The sequence below is a fragment of the Pteropus alecto genome, unplaced genomic scaffold (genome assembly GCF_000325575.1).
Source record: "Pteropus alecto unplaced genomic scaffold, ASM32557v1 scaffold25, whole genome shotgun sequence".
Lineage (NCBI taxonomy): Eukaryota > Metazoa > Chordata > Mammalia > Chiroptera > Pteropodidae > Pteropus > Pteropus alecto.
Genome location: NW_006441955.1, coordinates 29526867 through 29546567, shown reverse-complemented (window position 1 = coordinate 29546567; position 19701 = coordinate 29526867). Strand labels below are relative to the sequence as shown.

The following is a 19701-nucleotide window of genomic DNA, read 5'->3' as shown; positions in this document are numbered from 1 at the left end:
AATAACTGGTCAAGTCTTTTTCTTTGTAGCACTTACAGATTGTGTAAGATATCCCAGCAGTATTGTTTGGCACAAGTTTCCAGTCTTTTTGTTTTGTGAGGAAGTGAGGATTGATGAAATTTACTGATTGAGTAGTCACAAAGGTTGTTTCTCTTTTACCATAAGGAAGGTTAAATAGGATTTAATAACCATAAAGAGGGTATTAGTTACTAGAAAATTCCATTTTTGTGACAAGCCATGTTACTTTCCATAACATTGGCCTAATGGTGTGTTTGGGGATCCTTAAATGCTAGTTTAATTTTTGTGTACCTAGCAGATAGACAGTTTTTAAAAATCTGCAGTGTTTATGGAGACTTCTAAAGTACTGCCAATTGCTTTGGACTACTTCTGATGTTATTGCTCTCATAGAACCCAGCTATAGGGGAGCATAGGAAAGAATTAGAAGAGTCTTGAATGTAACAGAAAATGAAATAGTTGAATAAGGTGACTTCTATATTTTATTCTGTACCGTCCAGATCAAATGTCACTGTGTGCAAAAACCTGGTAGTCCAAAAGAGATGTGACCAAAAATATGCTACCAATAATTTAAAATGTAATCCAAAGGTGCTATCCTTTAAAAATCCATAGTCCTGTAGTCAGGGTGCTCCCTAGAGACCTAAGAAACAACCTTAAACTAATAGTGCTTTAAAAAAAAACAAACAACGAAGACTTTGCTATGGCACACAACCTTTACAAACAGAATAACTTCTCAAAGTCCAGGAAGCTGCTTCCTAAAATACCGTGGTACACAGTTGTGCCCTCCCTAATTAAGCTTTGTAGACTTGGGAGTGTCCAGGAAGTCTGTATAAGTACAGCATGTTTCCAGTAAATACAATAATTGGTTAAGTTGGTTAAGATTTTTGAAGCACCAGGGGACAAAAACACCACCTTTGAGTAACAGGTTCTTCATAAGGAAGTAATTCTTTTTAATACTCTAGCTCCTTCATATTTAAGTTTAATAGGTTCCTTGCTTCTGGCAGTATTCTACATGGCAGTTTTTGGAAATTTCATATTATGGTTTATTAAAGATCCTTTTAAATCTCTGTTCCAGTTATATTCACTTTACAGAATAGTTTTATTTGATATAAAATACTGATAAGAAGCCTGGTTTCTTAACTGGCTGTTAATAGGAGTCTACATTTCACAGAAGTCTACAGTATTTAAATGACTTAATGTTATAAATACGGCTGGAATAACCCAGATTTCAAAGTAAAATAATGGCTATTAATCCTGGCAGTATAATAAAAGCTTTGTGGATATTAAGATTTGAAACACTGGGCTAGGAAAATATTTTGATGTAAAAGCATTTTTTCTCAAATTTGAATGTATCTATAAATCACTTTGTTAAAATGCAAATTGTAATTCAGGAGTTCCGAAGTAGACGCTGCATATCTTACAGCCTACCAGGTTAACTGTTGCTGGTGGTTGTAAGCCCACGTGAGTGGCATGGATGCAAAGAATCTACATTGTCTTTAAACTCATAGTTTTTAAAAACATACGGTTTTTATATATTTTAGAAAGCACAGGTAATTTTGCAACAGGATAGTTCAAGGAAAACAAAAATTACTATGATCAACATACCTAGAAATAACCATTGTTAACAGGTATTTCCTTTTAAGAGAATATTAGTTTTTAAAAATGAGGATCATAGTATGTAGTTTTTCATTCTGCTTTTTAAAAACATCATATATAAACCTTGGGGTTTTTTAAAATCCATTCCTCTGTTGATTTGCATTTAGGCTATTCTAGTTCTTTGCTGTTAAAACATCACTAGTCATTATCCATGTACACATTTTACTTTGTGAATAGGTTTATTTAGGTAAATAGAAGTGTGATTGCACCTTCTACCTTAGTAGATATTGCTAAATTGCTCTCCCCATACTACTGCTCATTTTCTAGGGGTCTTCTGATTTTTCTCAGCCTCAAGATTTTTATATTAACCTTTTTTTTATTAAGATACAGAGTGTATTTTGGCGATGATCTTGGCAAATAAATCTTTAAATCTGTTTATAAACCATAAATAACACATACTTTAGAGTGGTTGTGAAAATTAAGAGAAAGTTACATTTTACACCATAGTCTTTTCTCATCTTAATTCTCATTTGTTTCTAGAAACCTTATGACATGTCTTTTTTTTAAAATAGGTTTAATTGAAAGTACTTTATAAACTGACATTTAGATAAATGCCCTAAAAAGTAATGCAAGATGTATTGCTATTCAGAAAAACTATTGTTCTTTGACACTTTAGCCTAATTCACTTTTTTTTTCCATTTCAGGTTTTCTAAACCACTTTTCATGAACCAGTGAATATTCAAAGGAGAGCTAAATTTGAAGCTTGTACAAAAAGCTTATGCCTGTAACACGTGCCATACTATACACAAACTTCTGCTTTTGTCAGTCCTTAACATCTACCTCTCTGAATTTTCATGAATTTCTATTTCACAAGGGTAATTATTTTATACACACTGGCAGTTACAATAAAATACTTAGTATTAAAATTTTTTTGCTTAATTATTGTTATTAAATACAGTGTATTTATTTGTTTTGAGCACCTAAGATAAATGACAATTTTCTCATTGTCATTATGGGTTACGTTTTTAGTTTGTTCCGCCAACTTTTCTCACATAACTTTATGGCATATGTTTGCAAGACTGCTAGAGAAATAAAGGGTAAGTTGCTAACTTTTGTTATTTTAAGGCTCAGAAAGTGGCTGTTAATAATACTAGTTTCTATTCATGAGTATTTTTAGGGTTAACTTTGTTTTAATAGATATTTCTAAAATTCCTTTGTAGGGGTATTACCATTATACCTATTACCATTACACCTTAAAAGTTATTTACTTCATAACAGATGGCTTTCCTAATAAGGATAGTAGAGAAAAACTGGATGTAAGAATTCTAAGACATAAGAAAAACTTCAGAATTCAAGACCATTCTTGACTAGAGTACTACAGTATAATGTAATGAGGCACAAAGTAGCAAGAAAAAAGGAACCAAAGATTAGCTTCTATAATTTGCAACCCTGCTTTAAGTTCTTGGTAAACCATTTGGCTTTAAAATTTTTACCTCTCTGAAAGGCTTAAGGGAATGTTAAAACATCCCACCATAAACCTGTCCTCTACTCATTCAGGAAATGGAGTTTAAAACTCTGCCAGATCCAAGATTAATCTGGTAGAAAACCAGTGAGTTGGTTACACAATAATCCACCAAGCATTGTATTTTTCTCTAGCCCACATGTTCCATGAAAGTGCAAATGGGAAAGTTAGTTTGAATCTTGATTCCAACTTGTTATTCAACTTGTTATTTTTGTTAACCAAAAATAAAATAATTAAATTTTAGGAAACCTATATTGCAACTTCTAAACTTTTACCAAAATGACTTTTATTTGTATTTTCTACAGCAGTGTAAGTGGCAATTTGTCTAGACATAAACAAGGTTTATAAAATCAGCAAATGCCATTTTGAAAAGGGTCTTCTTTCACAATTTCAAGGTAGGCCCATTCAGCAAAATCCAGTACTATTCTCTCAGTACTTCATAAATGGAATTTTCTTCTACTTGTATCCATTTCCCGGGGCTGAAAATTAGGAGGAAAAAAGTTAGTAAACAATCCATGGGTAGCTGCTAAAAAACTGTCTCTGAAGACTGAACAGTTATTAGGTCTAATATGAAAGGTACCTAAAGTTACAGTTCGAACATATGTGAGTAATATATATAAAATTTTAAAAGTAACACTTAAGTGGATAACTTTTCTAGAAAAAAGAATGTTTTAAAATAATGAAGTTTTCATTTATGATTTAAGATAATCTCCAAACTTCTACAAAAATTGTACACAGTAGTTCAAGCATGCACCAATAGTTCAGGGTAATACAGGCTTATAAACACATTTCTGGGGCCTGCTCCCTAAGTTGCAGATTCAATAAGTCTGTTGCCCAGCAAGTTCCTAAGTGATGCTGCTGGCTTCACTTTGAGAACAACTTGATTGTTAGGATACTTCAGAAGAACCAGACCCAAAAGCTACATCAGAGAATGGTTCTTTCTAGTTCGTGGGAAAGAAATTCAGAATTATAACTTATTAAGGTATAAACACTCAAAAAGTATACATGCTTTCTTACTCCATACCTTTAAAATCATCTAAATGGCTTCTCAGAGAGTGAGCACATACCTTATGGACCCATTCATATTCTCCATATTTAGAATCAAAGGTTCCTTTCTGAAGAGATCTTAATTTTAAGGTAAAACGTGGTCCAAGTTCCTGAATTCCCACTTTCTTTTCACTCTTGAATATGTATCTTTAAAATTAAAATAAAAGTTAAGGAAATTAGTCTGCATAAACCCAACTTATTTACTTACAATTAATGACAGGGTCCAAAAGATAATTTACTTTTCATCTATAATACCTGTCACAATATATTAAAAATGAGGCTTATGTTAAAAATATATTTCATGATTGAAGTCAAAGTCCAAGAAGTTAAAGTATCTTCCTCACCTGTGAAATCTGAAGAAGATATAATCCCGTTGATTGTGAAACGTGGCAACCTGCCTTCCAATAAATTGAGGATTATGGGGAAAGAGAGATGCAAACATCCTTCCAATAGAATGGCCCAGCCGTGTTGTAAAATTATTCAGAATTATTTCAGGTATGTGTTCTGTGGGGTCTTTGCCTCTTCTCTACAAAAATTATGAAAAATCATGTTAATTGGCAAAACTATCATAATTTTTAAGTTTTTTAATATACGTGACAAATTTGAAAATTTTTAAGTAATTTTAATGACAACCAGATGGCTTATCAAAATTCACGAAATAAGTATTTTAATGTGTCATGGATGTACCAAAAAGAAAGTAATGAAGGGCTATTGCCTGTTCGCCATAATTCAATTACAAGTCTCACAAGAAAACTGTCAGTATATAAAACTTGCTTTAATGAGGAAAGCAAATACCATTATTAAAATCAATCAGTAACAGCATCTATTTAAGCAAATACTGTGAGACCACTGCCAATCAAGGAAAGCATAAAACTTACCTTAATTTCTTTACGCAGACGAACACTGCTCATTTTAAAATGAGCAGTTGGGCCACTTGGCAAGTGACTCAGAATTAATCCATCTGTTCATAAAGCTAAGATCACACTGAACTCTGTAACCTAAATCTTAAAACTGTTTAAATAATTGGTCCTCTGTATGCCCACAGGCTCCTGAAATCTGTAGCTAGGTGAACAGCGGGGTACAGGTATTCCTCTGGGGGAGTGAAATTGTCTTGGCATATGCCAAACTTGTCACTTATTTGAGTTGTAGCCATATAAATGCCTTTATTTCCAACTAATCCATTAGCTCTTGGAAGACAGATTTGTTTTAACAGCATGTCTACCACATAGCAGATTATCATTAAATATTTGAATTCTTTTTATCCCCCACCCAAAATTTACCACAGGCTCAACTTCATGAGGCACAGCCAAAAGTATTCCTGCATCATTTGCTCTTTGGAAAAAATAGTATCTTAAGGGGTTAAGAGAGGTAAAAGTCATTTCTTATGACCTAAATCAAGGCTTTAATCCTTTCTAGAATATTCCCACTAAATTGTGGTTTGTGTCAAAAGCAAACTACAGAATCCAAAGATCAGCTCCTAAGTACCTGCACTGTACAAAAATGTTTTGTTATTGCTAATTTTTAACACAAACCATGTAAAATAGGAGTCCTTAAAAAACAAAGGATACTTGGTGTTTTACGATCTTCATTAATAACAATCAGATCTGTGAAATCCCTGGAGATACACTGTGGAATAATTTTTTTCAGAGCCAGTCCTCTTCTGTAATAAACGTGTGAGTTTGGTATAACTGTGGATAGCTGTTCACAGAGTCGTACTGTTCTCTGTAAAACAAAAAACAACAATCCTCAAAAGTAAAAATAAAAATCTTAGGTGATATATATTTATAAGGAAAGGTATAATGATGTTAGTAATAGAGAGCAAGGATAAGGAAAGAAGAAAATCTGAACAGTGTTTCATCCTGTACTTAAGGCTGATCATCCTAAAAGTAGTGGCTCTCAAGTGGTGATTATGCTCCACTAGGGGACCTTTGGCAATGTCTGGAAACATTTTTGGTGATAATGGGTTCAGGGATGGCTAGTACTGGTATTCTAGTGGATAGAGGCCAGGGATACTGCTGAACATCCTATAACGAACAGGACAACCCCCATAACAAAAAGTTATCTAGCCCAAAATGTTAATAGTGTTGAAGATGAAAACCGTATGCTGAAGAATCATGCTTAGTGAACCTATATTGCTTCACCAGTATAACATTTTATTTAACCTATTCATAGCATTATCTAAGGGAATTACTAATAATTTAACTCTTGTGAACTGAGTTCTTTTAAATAGACTAATAAAATAAAATTAGGAATTTAAGAACTATACTGATTAATGTATTTATTACCCCATGAGGTCTATCTGATGTTGTGATGAGAATCTTGGGAGAAGTTTGTCTGTTGAAGTAAGAAGCAAATTCATCTGTAGCTTCATCAAAAGCAACCTGAGAACAGAAAGAGAAAATTTTACATCAAATATGCTACTGGACCAAAATTTTAAAAGTAGTTCTAGAAGGATTCTATGATAGTGATTACCTAACTGACAGGATTTAAAGAAGGCCTAGGAGGGACTTACATTAATGGCAACACAAAGAAGTGGGTGATTTCCTTTATATAGAAATACAAGTATAAAATTGGAAAAAATGTCAAAAACAATTTCAGGATACAGACTGAGGTACATTCTTGGAAAAAAAATGGTACAGCTATAGCCAGGAGTATCAGGAATCTTGCCTGGAGCTACTCCATTTCCCGCATCAACCTAACTGGTGAAAACAGTAACTTTACCAACTTCAGGTCTGATGTTAAGAACCAATGACCCTGAATCCAGAGGTGGTGGACTCAATTCAGGTTGGGAGCATGGGTGGGTATGTGTGTAAACCCCAGTCAAAGGTTACAGGCCCATTTTAGAGTAAGTGTGGAAATTTAAAGGAGCCAGAAATTTAAGAGTTCTAGAAGAGAAAGAGCCATAGAGAGGCAACATAATCTTTCCACAAATCCCTAGCTGACAGCTAAACTACACATGAGACACCTGAGAATCCAGAGCACACGCGCAGCAAGGGAGACCTAAGCACTGGCTGCAACTTTAAATACATTCAACCCACACACAGCTTGTCAGAAGCTATGTATGTCTTAGTGACTCAAGGTATCTCAACACAACCTCTATCTAAATCACTAACTGAATATTAAGTGTTACAAACCCAGGGGAAATCTCTAGGGAGTTAGGTTAAAAATAACAAAAAATATGTAGAGACATAGTGCTATTAAGGAGACAGAGCCCACAGTTTAGTTCTAGGCAAGTTACTAAAACAAAAAATGCCAATAACCCTTAAAAATAAGTCTAGTTAGTGCAATATGTTGTCTAAAATGTCCAGTTTTCAACCAAAAACATCAGATAAGCAAAGAAACAAGAATGACCTATAATCAGAAAAAAAGCACTCAATAAAAATTGAGTAGGCCTATATGTTGAATTTAGTGAAAATTTTAAAGCAGCTATAATAAAAATATTCAAGGAATTGAAAATATGGATATAAAAGATCTGAAATGGCAGAAAAGCCAATGAACTAGAAAAAAGACTAATAAATAATATCCAGTCTGCAGAACAGAGCAATCAATCACAGAAAAAGAAGCAAAGCTGGAGAAATTTGGAGGACAATGTTAACTATTTCAGCAGCGTGTGAAAGGGAGTCCCAAAATGAGAGGTTTGAAAAGAGCAGAAAAAAATAGTTGAAGGAATAATTGCTGAAAAATCTCCAGATTTGATGAAAAACTTGGCTCTCCAAGCTCAACAAAACTCAAGTCAGATAAAATGAAAGAACACTACTTAAACACATCAGAGTCAAACTGCTAAAAACCAAAATCAGATGAAATTTTGAAAAATATTAGAAAAAATAAATCATGTACAGGGGAAATAATAAAGGTCACGATACAATGGAATATATTCAAAATACAAAAAAAGCCAAGGATTCTATAGTCTACAAAATTATCTTTAAAAAATGAAGGCAAAATAAGTACATTTTCACATAAAAACAGATAACTGCTATTTAGACCTGATATAAAAACAGATTTAAGGAAATCCTACAAGTTAAAAGAAAATGACACTAGATAGTAACTTGAATCCAGAGGAAGGAAAGAAAAAACGGTAAATATGAAGATAAACACATAAGACTGTGTTTGTGTAGACTCTTAATATCTTTAAAAACAAAAGATTGTTTAAAGCAGTAATTACAACACTAGATCTGCAACATAAACAGAAGTAGTATATGTGACAATAACAGCATGAGCAATAGTGGAGGAAATGAAGCTACATAGCAAGTGTAAACTTGCTATGTTTTACTAGAATTGTGTATTTACTTGAAGTAGATGGTATTAAAGGCGCATGATGTAATTCTTAAAGAAACTACTAAAATATATATATAGCTTAAAAGATCAAGAAGAATTAAAACAGCATATTAAAAATATTTAATAAAAAAGGAAACAGTTAAGGAGGAACAAAAAATATATAAAGATATAAGTTGTGGAAAAAAGGAAAATGGCAGGGTTAAGATGGCCTAGTAGGTAGACACTGTCCTTGCCTCCTCTCACAACCACACCAAAATTACAGCTAAACTATGGAACAACCATTATTGGGAATTGCCTGGGGTCTGGCTGAACAGAGGTCCTACAACTGGTAACATACATAAGAGACCACATTGATACTGGTAGGAGGGGCGGAGATGTGAAATCTGCTGGTCCCACAACCATGTATGGTAGTTGAGAATCAGGAGAGATATCTGGGTTGTGGAGGTCCCCCTAAGAAGCAAGGGGTCCCGGCCCCACACTGGGCTCCCTAGTCCGGGGTTTCAGTACCAAGAAAAGAAGTCCCCACAACCTCAGCTGATACAGTCTTATGGGATCTCCCTTGTAGGACTGAATCAACAATTTAGAAGATAAGGTAGAAGACACCCAATCAGAACAGCAACAAGAAAAAAGAATCCAAAAAACATGAGAATTCAGTTTAAGGGGCCTCTGGGACAACATCAAATATACCAACATTCACATCATAGGGGTACCAGAAGAGAGAAGGAGAGCAAGGAACTGAAAACCTATTTAAGGAAATAATGATAGAAAACTTCCCTAACCTGGTGAAGGAAACAGACATATACAAGCCCAGGAAGCACAGAGAGTCCTAAACCAAATGAACCCAAAGAGGCCAACGCCAAGACTCATCATAATTAAGTGCTAAAGCTTAAAGACAGAATCTTAAAAGCAGCAAGTGATAGACAATTACAAGGGAGCTCCCATAAGACTGTCAGCTGATTCCTCAACAGAAACTTTGCAGGCCAGAAGGGACTAGTACAAAATATTCAAAGTGATGAAAAGCAAGGACCTACAACCAAGATTACTCAGCAAAGCTATCATTTAGAATCAAAGGACAGATGAACGGCTTCCCAGACAAGAAAAAGCTAATGGAGTTCTTCACCAAACCAGTATTATAAGAAATGCTGGAGAGATTTCTCGAGGAAGATGAAAAGATTAAAAATGTGATTTAAAAAATGGCAATAACTACACATCTATCAACAATTACTTCAAATTAGAAAGGATTAAATGCTCCAATCAAAAGATAGGGGGGCTGAATGGATAAGAAGACAAAACCCGTACATATGCTGCCTACTGGAGACTCACTTCAGATTGAAAGACACACACAGACTGAAAGTAAAGGGAAAAAGATATTTTATGAAAATGAAAATGGAAAAAAAAAATCTGGGACTAGCAATATTTATACCAGACATAATAAACTTTAAAACAAAAGTTATAATAAGAGACAAAAAAGGACCCAGTAATCCCACTTTTGGGTTTTTATCTGAAGAAACCCAAAATACTACTTTGAAGGGACATGTACATCCATATGTTAATTGCAGTATTATTTACAAGAGCCAAGATATGGAGGTAACCTGAATGTCCATCAATGGATAAATGGATAAAGAAGAGGTGGTACACATATACAATTAAATATTACTCAGCCATAAAATAATCTTGCCATCTGCAACAACATGGATGAACCTAGAGGGTATTGTACTGAGTGGAGTAAGTCAGACAGCGAAGGATAAATGCCATGTGATTTTTCTTAAATGTAGAATCAAAAGAGCAAAATAAAACAGAAATAACCTCATAGATACAGAGAACATTTTGAAGGTTGCCAGATGGAAGTGGCATTGCAGAGTGGGTTAAAAAGGGGAGGGGATTAAGAAGTACAAATTGATATTTACAAAACAGTCGTGGAGCTGTAAAGTATTATATAAGGAATACAGTCAATAATATTGTAATGACTATGGTGTCAGATGAGTACTAGATTTATCAGAGTGATCACTTCTTAAGTAATATAAATGTCTAATCACTATGTCGTACACCTGAAACTAATATAATATTGTATGCCAACTATAATTGAAAAAAAAATTTAATATAAAAAAAAGGCAAATGCATATCTTTATCAAAAGTAATTTTAATTTTCAGACTGAATAGAAAAGCAACATCCAACCATATGCTTTCTGTACATGACACTTTAAATTCAAAGACACGAAGTGGTTGAAAATAAAAGCATGGAGAAAAAATTACGCCAGAAAGGTATAATCATTATAAACGTATATGCACCTAACATAAGAACTCCCAAAAAGACAGGAAGCAAAACTGAAAGGAATGGAAGAAATGAACAATTCAACAATTATAGCTGGAGATTTCAATACTCCTCTCTCAGTAACTGATATGACTAGAAAGACATTCATCAATATAGAAAACATGAACAATACAATCAACTTGAAACAACTCTTATAACAGCACAATACATATGTTTTTCAAGGGCACATGGAGACCATTCTCCAAAATAAATATGCTAGCACATAAAACAGTCTCTTTAACTGAAAAAGACTAAAAGTACATTCCACAACCACAATAAAATATTAGAAATCAACAGCAGAAAGAAATCTGGGAAATCCTAAAATATTTGGAAATTAGCACACATTTTAAAAATCAACAAGATGAAGAAATCAAGGGAAATTAGAAAATATTTTGAACGGAATGGAAATGAAAACAAAAAAGATAACAAAATTTATGGGATGTTGCTAAAGCAGTGCTCAGGGGAAAAAACAGCTTAAGTGCTTGTATTAGACAGAAAGAAGTATAAAATCAATAATCTTTCATCTTAAGAAGTTAGGAAAAGAGCAAATGAAACCCTAGGTAGGTGGAAGAAAAGAAATAGGGATTCGGGGGAAAACTAATTAAAAAACATACATCAAGCAAAAAACTAATGAAATTATAAGATATCAACTCTTCTATTAAGAGAGATATTAAGATTTGAACAATAATGATAAGAACACATCTTAACAGTTGTGGGATATACCAAAAATGGTACTTAGAGAGAATTTTGTGGCCTTAACTGCTCTTATATTAGAAAAGATGAAAAATCAATCAAATAAATAAAAACAGAATACACTCAAGAGTGCAGAAACAAAGAAAGAATAAAGAGAAAGTAAGCTATAAATGAATTCGAAAACAAAGATTCAATAGGTAAGATCAAAGAAAAAAGCAGTTTGAAAAAAATAACAAAATAGATATATCTTTGGTGAAAAGCTCAAAGATTAGGAATGAAAAGGGGACATTACTACAATCTCACCATGAACACAGGTGTATATTTCTTAGCAAAGTATTAACAAACAAAAACAATGTATAAAAGAAAGATATAACAACATAACTAAACTGGATTTATCCCAAGAATTCAAAGAGGTTTAATATTAGAAAATCTATTTCATTTACTACTTTAGTGTAAGAAAAGAAACCTGTTCACTCATCTCACTACTGGCAGAAAAAGTGATTAATTACCTCAATGTTTGCAGAAAAAGCATCGATAACATTCTACATTCATTTATGATAAATAAAATCAGCAAAAAAAGAAAAATGGAATTTCCTTAATTCATAAGAAGACTATATCATTAATATATCACAAATATTAATGATGACACATTAGAAATATTCTCTTTAAAATCGGGATGCCACCAGTGCCTTTTCTATTTATTTGACATGCTAGAGGTTCTAGTCAGCATAAAAATGAGAAAGGAAAAAAAAAAAATCACCCCCAGGCTGATGAACTCTGGGACAAAACGAAACCGATATTCAGACCACTTCGCTTTGATAGATCCTGCTGCTCGGCTGTTTTAAAAAAAAAAAAAAAAAAAAACAACCTAATGGATTGAAAGTAAAAAACAAAAGATTTACCTAAACATGAAAACAATATTCAGACAAATTATTAGAAATGAATCTGATAAACTACTGGTTAGAAGATCACTATCTAAAAATCAACTGCATTTTTATAAATTAGCAAATAAAACAATTTTGAAAGAGATATGATTTACATTGATAAGAAAAAAGATAACCAGGAATAGCTCTAATAATTTATGTGTAAAACTTATATGAAGAAAATTATGAAATTCATTGAAATACATTTTAAGTATTTAAAGACCTAAATCTACTTTAGTGCAATATATAATTTTATATGGAAGACCTAAAGTCCAAGAAGAGAACATACTTGAAGAGAGGGATATGAGGATGGGGTTGAGGAGGGACATCTTGCCCTAACAGGTTATCAAAACTTATCATGAAGCTAAATAATTAAAAATATAAAGAAGTGATAACAGTGACAAACTGACCAAGCAAGTAGAAAGCACAGAAAAGGGCCAAGCATGTATGGATACTTGATATATGATACAGCATTACAATTCACTTTGGGGAAAGGTTGCACTACTCTAAAAATGGTGCAAGGGAAAGTCGTATATATGGTAGGGGGAAGAGAACTGGCAGGGGAAGAAAGAAATTGGTTTCTTTTCTCACACCAAACAGAAAAATCAATTCCTGATGATTAAGTATGTAAATGTGAAAGGCAACTCTTCAATTATTTTAGGAAGAAAAACATGAGAACTTATGATCACGGGAAAATTTCTCACATATGACAAAAAACCATTAACTATTTAAAGTTTAAAATCTATGTTAAGGACTTTTGTTCATCAAAAGGCATACAAAGTAAAAAGAACCACAAACTGGAAGATACTTATAACATATATAAAGGATTAGCATCCAAACTATAAAGAGAAGTTTTACAAATCAGTAAAATATACTACAGGATAGAAAATTTGGGCAAAAGACATAAGCTTGGCATATCTTTACCAAAAACACAGTACATATATAAAAAGATGCTCAATCACGTTAAAAATCAGGGAAATGCAAACTCAAACCACAATGAGTTAGCCCTTTATCACTAGTTTGAATATACCAAACATTGGTCAGAATGTGGATGACCAAGAACATTGTTCTTATACTATGGGAGTGCAAAATGACACCACAACTACTTTGCGAAACATTTTGGCACTATCATGGAAAGTCGAACATTTACACACCCCATGATTCAACAAATTTTCCCCTAGGTAAATATTTAGGGAATCTTTTACATATATGTAGCCCCTGTATGTCTATGATCCCCTATCTATCTCCAGTCATATCTCGTCAAGGACAATTCATCCTTCTAATTGATCAGGCTAAAAAACTCAATATCATCTTTGAATCCTCTGTCATATCCCATATCCCCATATCCAATTGATCAAGAAATTCGAGTAGCTCTAATTTCAAAATATACCCAGGGGGGAAAAAAAAAAAACAAACCCAACTCAATCAGATCAATTCTCAACACTCAAGTCATGACCATCATCATCATCATCATCATCGTCTCTTTCCTGGATTACGTTAGCAGCTTCCTAAACTAGTTTGTCTACTCGGGCTTCTTTACTGTTCCTCAAAAACATGCTAAGCATACTCCTGCTTTAGAGCTTTTGCACTGGTTGTTGCCCCATTCTGGAGTACTTTTCACCCAAAGATGGCTAATTTCTTTGTATCCTTCAAGTCTTTGCTAAAAGATCATCTGCTCAATAACATGTACCTTGACCACTGTGTATGAAACTGCAACCCTAACCCACAGAAAAATGGGCAAGAGACAAGAACAAATAAATGATTAAAAAGAAAAAAAGATGTTCAACCCCATTCATAACAAGAGAATATCAAATTAAAACTACACTAAGATAAATTTATCACCTATCAGACTAGAAAAAATTATTTGTAATTGCAAAATCTTGGGTGAGTTTGAAGAGTAACATACATTTATGTAATCTTAAAGTATCCACTCCCCCAAATACTTATTAATTACAAAGGGAAAAATAGTAACTGTGATGAAGAAATCTGTCAGACACTTTAACCAAGTGATGAAAGTTAACACAACCAGTAATAGGAAAATCAACAACGTGACTCCTAGTAAGAGGCACTGAAAATAACATCACATCTGTAGTCAAAAGTACATAAACTGAATATAATCATGAGCAACATCAAACTCATGTTTAGTGACATTATACAAGAGTACCTGGACTGTACTCTTCAAAAATGTCAATGTCATTAAGAGCAAAAACCATCTGAGGATCTGTTCCAAATTAAAGGAGGTTAGAGTCATAATGGAGTGAAATGCATGAGCCTGGATTTTTCTTTTGCTAAAAATGACATCCTTGGGAAAGTGGTGACATCTGTATAACCTTTATAGATTAGATAATATTGTATATCAATATTAATTTTCTGATTTTGATAACTGTACATTGTGCTTATTTAAAAAACACTTTTATAGGTAAAATACACTAAAATATATAGGAGTAAAAGGGCTTCATGTCTGCCACTTACTGTCAAGCATTTCAGAGAGGATATAAATGAAAGCCAAATGTGGTACAATTTAACATTTAGGAAATCTGGGTGAAGGGTATATATAAATTTCTATTTTTCTATTAAGTCTGAAATTATGTCAAAATAAATAAAATGTATATACACATACAAACGTCTATACATATAAAATTGCAAGCTCTCTATTCCAGGTAGTCTTAAATCTCTTTCATCCCATTTGTTAATTCTAGCAACCTACCACCTACTAACATATAATTTATTTATTATGTTCATTGTTTGTCTCTCTTCCTAGAATATAAGCTCTAGGTGGGCAGAAATTCTGTGTGTATACGTGTAAGCACTGCGTATTGATAGATCCCATGTGCACTGATGGATCCCAAGTCCCTAAAAAGATCCCAATAGATAGCAGGCAATCAATAACCACTTGGTGGAAGACTAACTGAATGAATGAATGAGTATACCAGGAGATATGTGAAAGAATGTTGACAAAAGCATTGTTTGAAAGCAAACAAAACCAAGTTTCCTGTACAAAATTTAAAAATTATATACAAAGTTTTAAAAACTGCCATTCTCTCACTGTATTGTTGTAAACTAAAGAGAAAATGTGAAAAGTAGGTTATTTTGAAACCAAGAGTTTTATAAGGACACAAAAAACCTCCACCAAATAGTTATCAAAATGTCTAACAAATACTATAAAATTCTATAGTATGTGAAATGCTTATCAAATGATATAAAAAAGTACTATAAAAGATATTAAATGACAAAAAAGTTTAAACATAAAATATAATACATTTCTAGAAAATAAATCACTTTTCCATAGCATTGTTGGGAAATTTAAGTATTAAATAATCTAGAGCAAATATGATATTTTGCCAACATTATATAGCTCAATCAGTCCATTATACAATTCACAAGCCAGTATGTCAACATATGAACAGATAATTTATCAAGTGTGGTCATCCAAATTTACTTAAGACTTCTAACATTACCTCTTCATCATTAGGGTCTACTGTGGTTTCATCATACACTCGCTGGTTGTCAATGGTCTTGGGTATAGGCTTTGGCGGAGCCTAAGTAAAACACAAAAGATTAAGTTGTAAAAGCATTTTACATAAATAATTTTGCATTATGGTTAGGGAATAATAACAGAAATCTGCAAACAATCCCAAAACTCTATCTGTTCCTTATTTCAATGTACTGCTACAACAACCTTAACAATATTGATTAAAAGGCTTTTTAACTCTCTAAGCAGAAACATATACATACTGAAAGAATTGCTAACATTGGATGAAATGGCTTAAAACCAGACAGAAGAAACAGAGAGAAGAAACTGAGATCAAAATAACTATCCATTAAGAAGAAAAATAACAAAATGAATATAATTACAAAAGCACATATACATGTAGCTTTGTTCTAATACTTCCAGAAAGCTATTCAGAAATATATAACAAAAGCTATAAATCTGTTTCTATCTGCTTAACTAGTAATTCTAGTTTGGGGGATTTATGGTAAAGAACGAAAGGGGGGAGCAATTTACATAAAGAAATATGTAATATTACTATTGTTAATAGAAATGAATAGAAAAGAGGGCAAATGTCCAACAACATGGTAATGACTAGGCATTTCAACATAATGGAATACTGTGAGAACCAGCAATCAAGCATACTCAGCTTATTAAAAAAAAAGCTGTAAATGAAATGGTAAAGAAGAGGAACATAGAATTGTAAGCATATACTAACTAAAACAAATTCAAAATATATGGACAGTAGCAGAGATATGAAGAAATATGAGCTGATGAACTATTTAGGATTTTATTTTTTATTACTCTATGAAATAAATATTAGGTTTTAAATAATTTTTTGAAGGAGCTGGATCTAGGAAGTCATCTTTCAGTCCAAAAAATAAGAACAGTGATATTTTCAAATGATGATCAGCATATTAATTTGCTGTAATTGACTAATCGTTGAGAGTTAAAAAGAGATTAACATTGCTTGATAAGATTTTGCAAGTCAAAATAGTGTAATATTGGCAATGTCATGTTATTTAAACTAATACTATTGAGAGACTGCATGAAAAAGCAGTGTTTCTTTGTGTAAAGTCTTTATATTTTTCCTTTCTTCAAAAACACTTATCCTTACTTGGTACCTCATCTTGAGAGATGGAAGGGAGGAGAGTTGCATGTTTTTAAAATTTTGCAAATATAAATCATAACCTTGAACTAACTACAAATACAATAAAACTAAATGGAAATAAATTAGCTGTGCAATAGTGTGGAAGTATTTAGTAGTTCTTTTAAAATGTTTCGATAGAAAGATTCCACCTCTGATCAATACCACAAAAATAGCCAAATCCTTTCTCAATGCATTATCTTTGCTCTCTTCTTTGCCATAATCTATCCAGGCATCTCATCTTCTTTCTACTCCCCATTCTTACTCTTCACAGATTCATAACCTCTGTGTCAGTTCTCATCTTACATACTCAACCCTACAACAGACTAGGCCCTGTCCTGCTTTTCCCCAGCTTTGCCTTTGCTTCAAGTCACTAAAACTCCAGCTAGAGGCTTAAATTAGGGAGCTTCTCCATTCCCAAAGTCAGGGAGATGTGTTTCTGCCTCTTAAACTCATAAAGTTAAGTAAAATAAGTAAGTTGAAGTACACATACCATTTATATGAAACTTTAAAAACATGCAAAAGATCACCATTGTGTTTATTGTTTAGAGACACAAACATATATAGTAAATGTAATAAAAAAGTGCATGGGAAAAAAGAAAGAGCAATTTCATGCATTGTTGGTTATCAATAAGGAAGCCCAAAAGGGGCTTTGAACATTATTTGCTAATGCATTATTTCTTAAGTTAGGTAAAGGGTAGAGAGGAGTTTGTCATAATATTTTTGTACATCTGAAATATTTCATAATAAATTTTAAAAGAAAGTCATTCAACATAAATATCAGGGAACATTCCTTAATATAAGATAGAAAGCAGATGGCTAAAAATTTTATTTACCTGATCACCAAGAGCCTCTCTCTCTTTTTTAAGTTTTTTCTTAGCTGCCAACTTTTCCTAAAAAAAAATTGAGAAACCACTAGTTATATCACAAACACATAGTGAAACCACAAGTTACTAAAACTATGAACACTTACACTAAGCAATCTTTGCATTAAAATAAACATGCTGGCATAGATTTTCATACCTAAGCTATTGTAAAACAAATAGGCTGGCCAATCAATAGCATTTAACAAAGATCTTGCTCCTTAAAAAAAAAAAAAAACTAAATTGGCAAGTTTGAATATTTTACAATTTCACCAACTTGATCTCTTGCTGTGAAACTTCGAATTAAGTGATAGTTCAAAATGTATATCTAAACGAGTTTTTGTTGTTTTGTTTTACATTCTTAAGTTGTACCTAAAGAAAACCATGGCTATGCTGGTTGCTTCACCTGGAGAGTACTAAAAATAAATGGGAATGGGAGATGAGTTTTCAGGTTGCTTTCAATAAAACCATAGCTAGTTACCCATATATTTTATAATCAAAATATGCTTTTAAAATTATTGAGAACTTACAAGGTGAGTTAGAATAGTTTTTCTGTAAATGTGTACCCTCTGGAGATTTTTGAACAGAAAGCTTGATACACATCAGAAAATACTTCCCCCCTACACCTCCCTATCCTCCCCGTGCTTATAAAACCCTCAATCCGTCAGGTGTCGGATGAGAAATTATAGTCTCAAAAGTCTTCTAGGACATCATTCCCCCAAACTCGCATACCAGAAAGGGTTAGATGCTCCTTCTACGTATTCCAAAAGCACTTTGGCACTTAAGATAAATAAGACTCAGTCCAGGGCCTCAAAAAGTCTAATAAGAGAAGGCAGGCACAGAAAAAGCATTATGTGTACGAACTTTTACTATGTGCAAAAATAAGCAAATGTTTGTTTTCAACTGCAATTTAACCACAAATGAGCACTGTGACCCTGGACTTTATTTGTTCATCTCCTACTTATCTCCCAGAATTACATGAGGATAAAGCTGTAAAGAGTAAATACAATTACTAGAAACTTTACAGTATTAATGTCGGTAAGAGTTGCTGCAGGAATCAGAGAAGAATCGTTTTGGATTTACGTACTGCCTGTATTACAGATTCTAGGAATTAACCAACGGCAAATGGACGGAACGAAGCGGAGACAGTGACTTGCCTCCTAGCTAGATCAGGAGGGAGTCATTTTCACTACTTTTAAAGCTCAGGCAAAAAGAAGAGGGAGGGGATCAGAACCTAAGAGCCTCCACCTTACCCTCCCGGATTAATCACGACCGCCGGGGGCCCCCAGGTAGGGGTGATCACGCATTTGCAACGCCTCCCCCTAAACCCCAAACTCCTGCAAACTACATCGCGCATGCGCCCTGCCGCTTCCATCGCATACCTTCCGCTGTTGCTGTTTCCACCGCGTGAACATTAAGTGTCGCCGCTGCTTGTTCTTAATCTCTGAAATGCTGAAACCTGGAGGAAAAGCAGCCGCTTTCGGGGTTTGGCCTTCGCTTTCCGTCGCCCCATCCTCAGCAACTGCAGCCTCCTGAAGTTCTTCGGTAGCGGCTTTGCGTTTCAGGCTTTTCTTTCTGCTGCCGCCGCTCTTATCTCCCGCCTTCTCCATGGCGTTTACTCCTTGTCTGGACGGAAACGGAAATAACTTCCTTTTCTGACCTGCTTTCTTAGGCTTTTACTTCCGGGAGCGGGAGGGCTTAAAGAAAAATGTAGAATGCCACGTGAACTGTAGCCATTTAAGATGGTCCTGAAACTTAACGTGGGAGGAAAGTTAAGGGGATTGCTCAACTGCGTGGATATCGAAATGATGAATTCGTG

At 33.6% G+C, this 19701-nt stretch overlaps 2 protein-coding genes across 2 annotated transcripts in view; one reads left to right on the top strand and one right to left on the bottom strand.

Moving 5' to 3' along the window:
- The window catches only part of GNG5 (G protein subunit gamma 5), a 6521-nt gene extending 3984 nt beyond the window's left edge, over positions 1-2537 (top strand). The window contains exon 3 of the mRNA XM_006919361.3: positions 2316-2537. The gene's annotated coding sequence lies outside the window, so the exon portion shown is untranslated. The remainder of the gene's footprint in view (positions 1-2315) is intronic.
- Positions 2538-3397: 860 nt separating this feature from the next.
- On the bottom strand, positions 3398-19531 carry RPF1 (ribosome production factor 1 homolog). Its single transcript, XM_006919360.3, has 9 exons — positions 19265-19531; positions 17856-17912; positions 15841-15921; positions 6466-6561; positions 5749-5902; positions 5059-5141; positions 4525-4706; positions 4201-4327; positions 3398-3612 (listed from the first exon to the last, which is right to left on the bottom strand). The coding sequence occupies exons 1-9, from the start codon at positions 19490-19492 to the stop codon at positions 3571-3573; spliced, it is 1050 nt and encodes a 349-aa protein (XP_006919422.1). The 5' UTR covers positions 19493-19531; the 3' UTR covers positions 3398-3570.
- Positions 19532-19701: the final 170 nt, after the last annotated feature.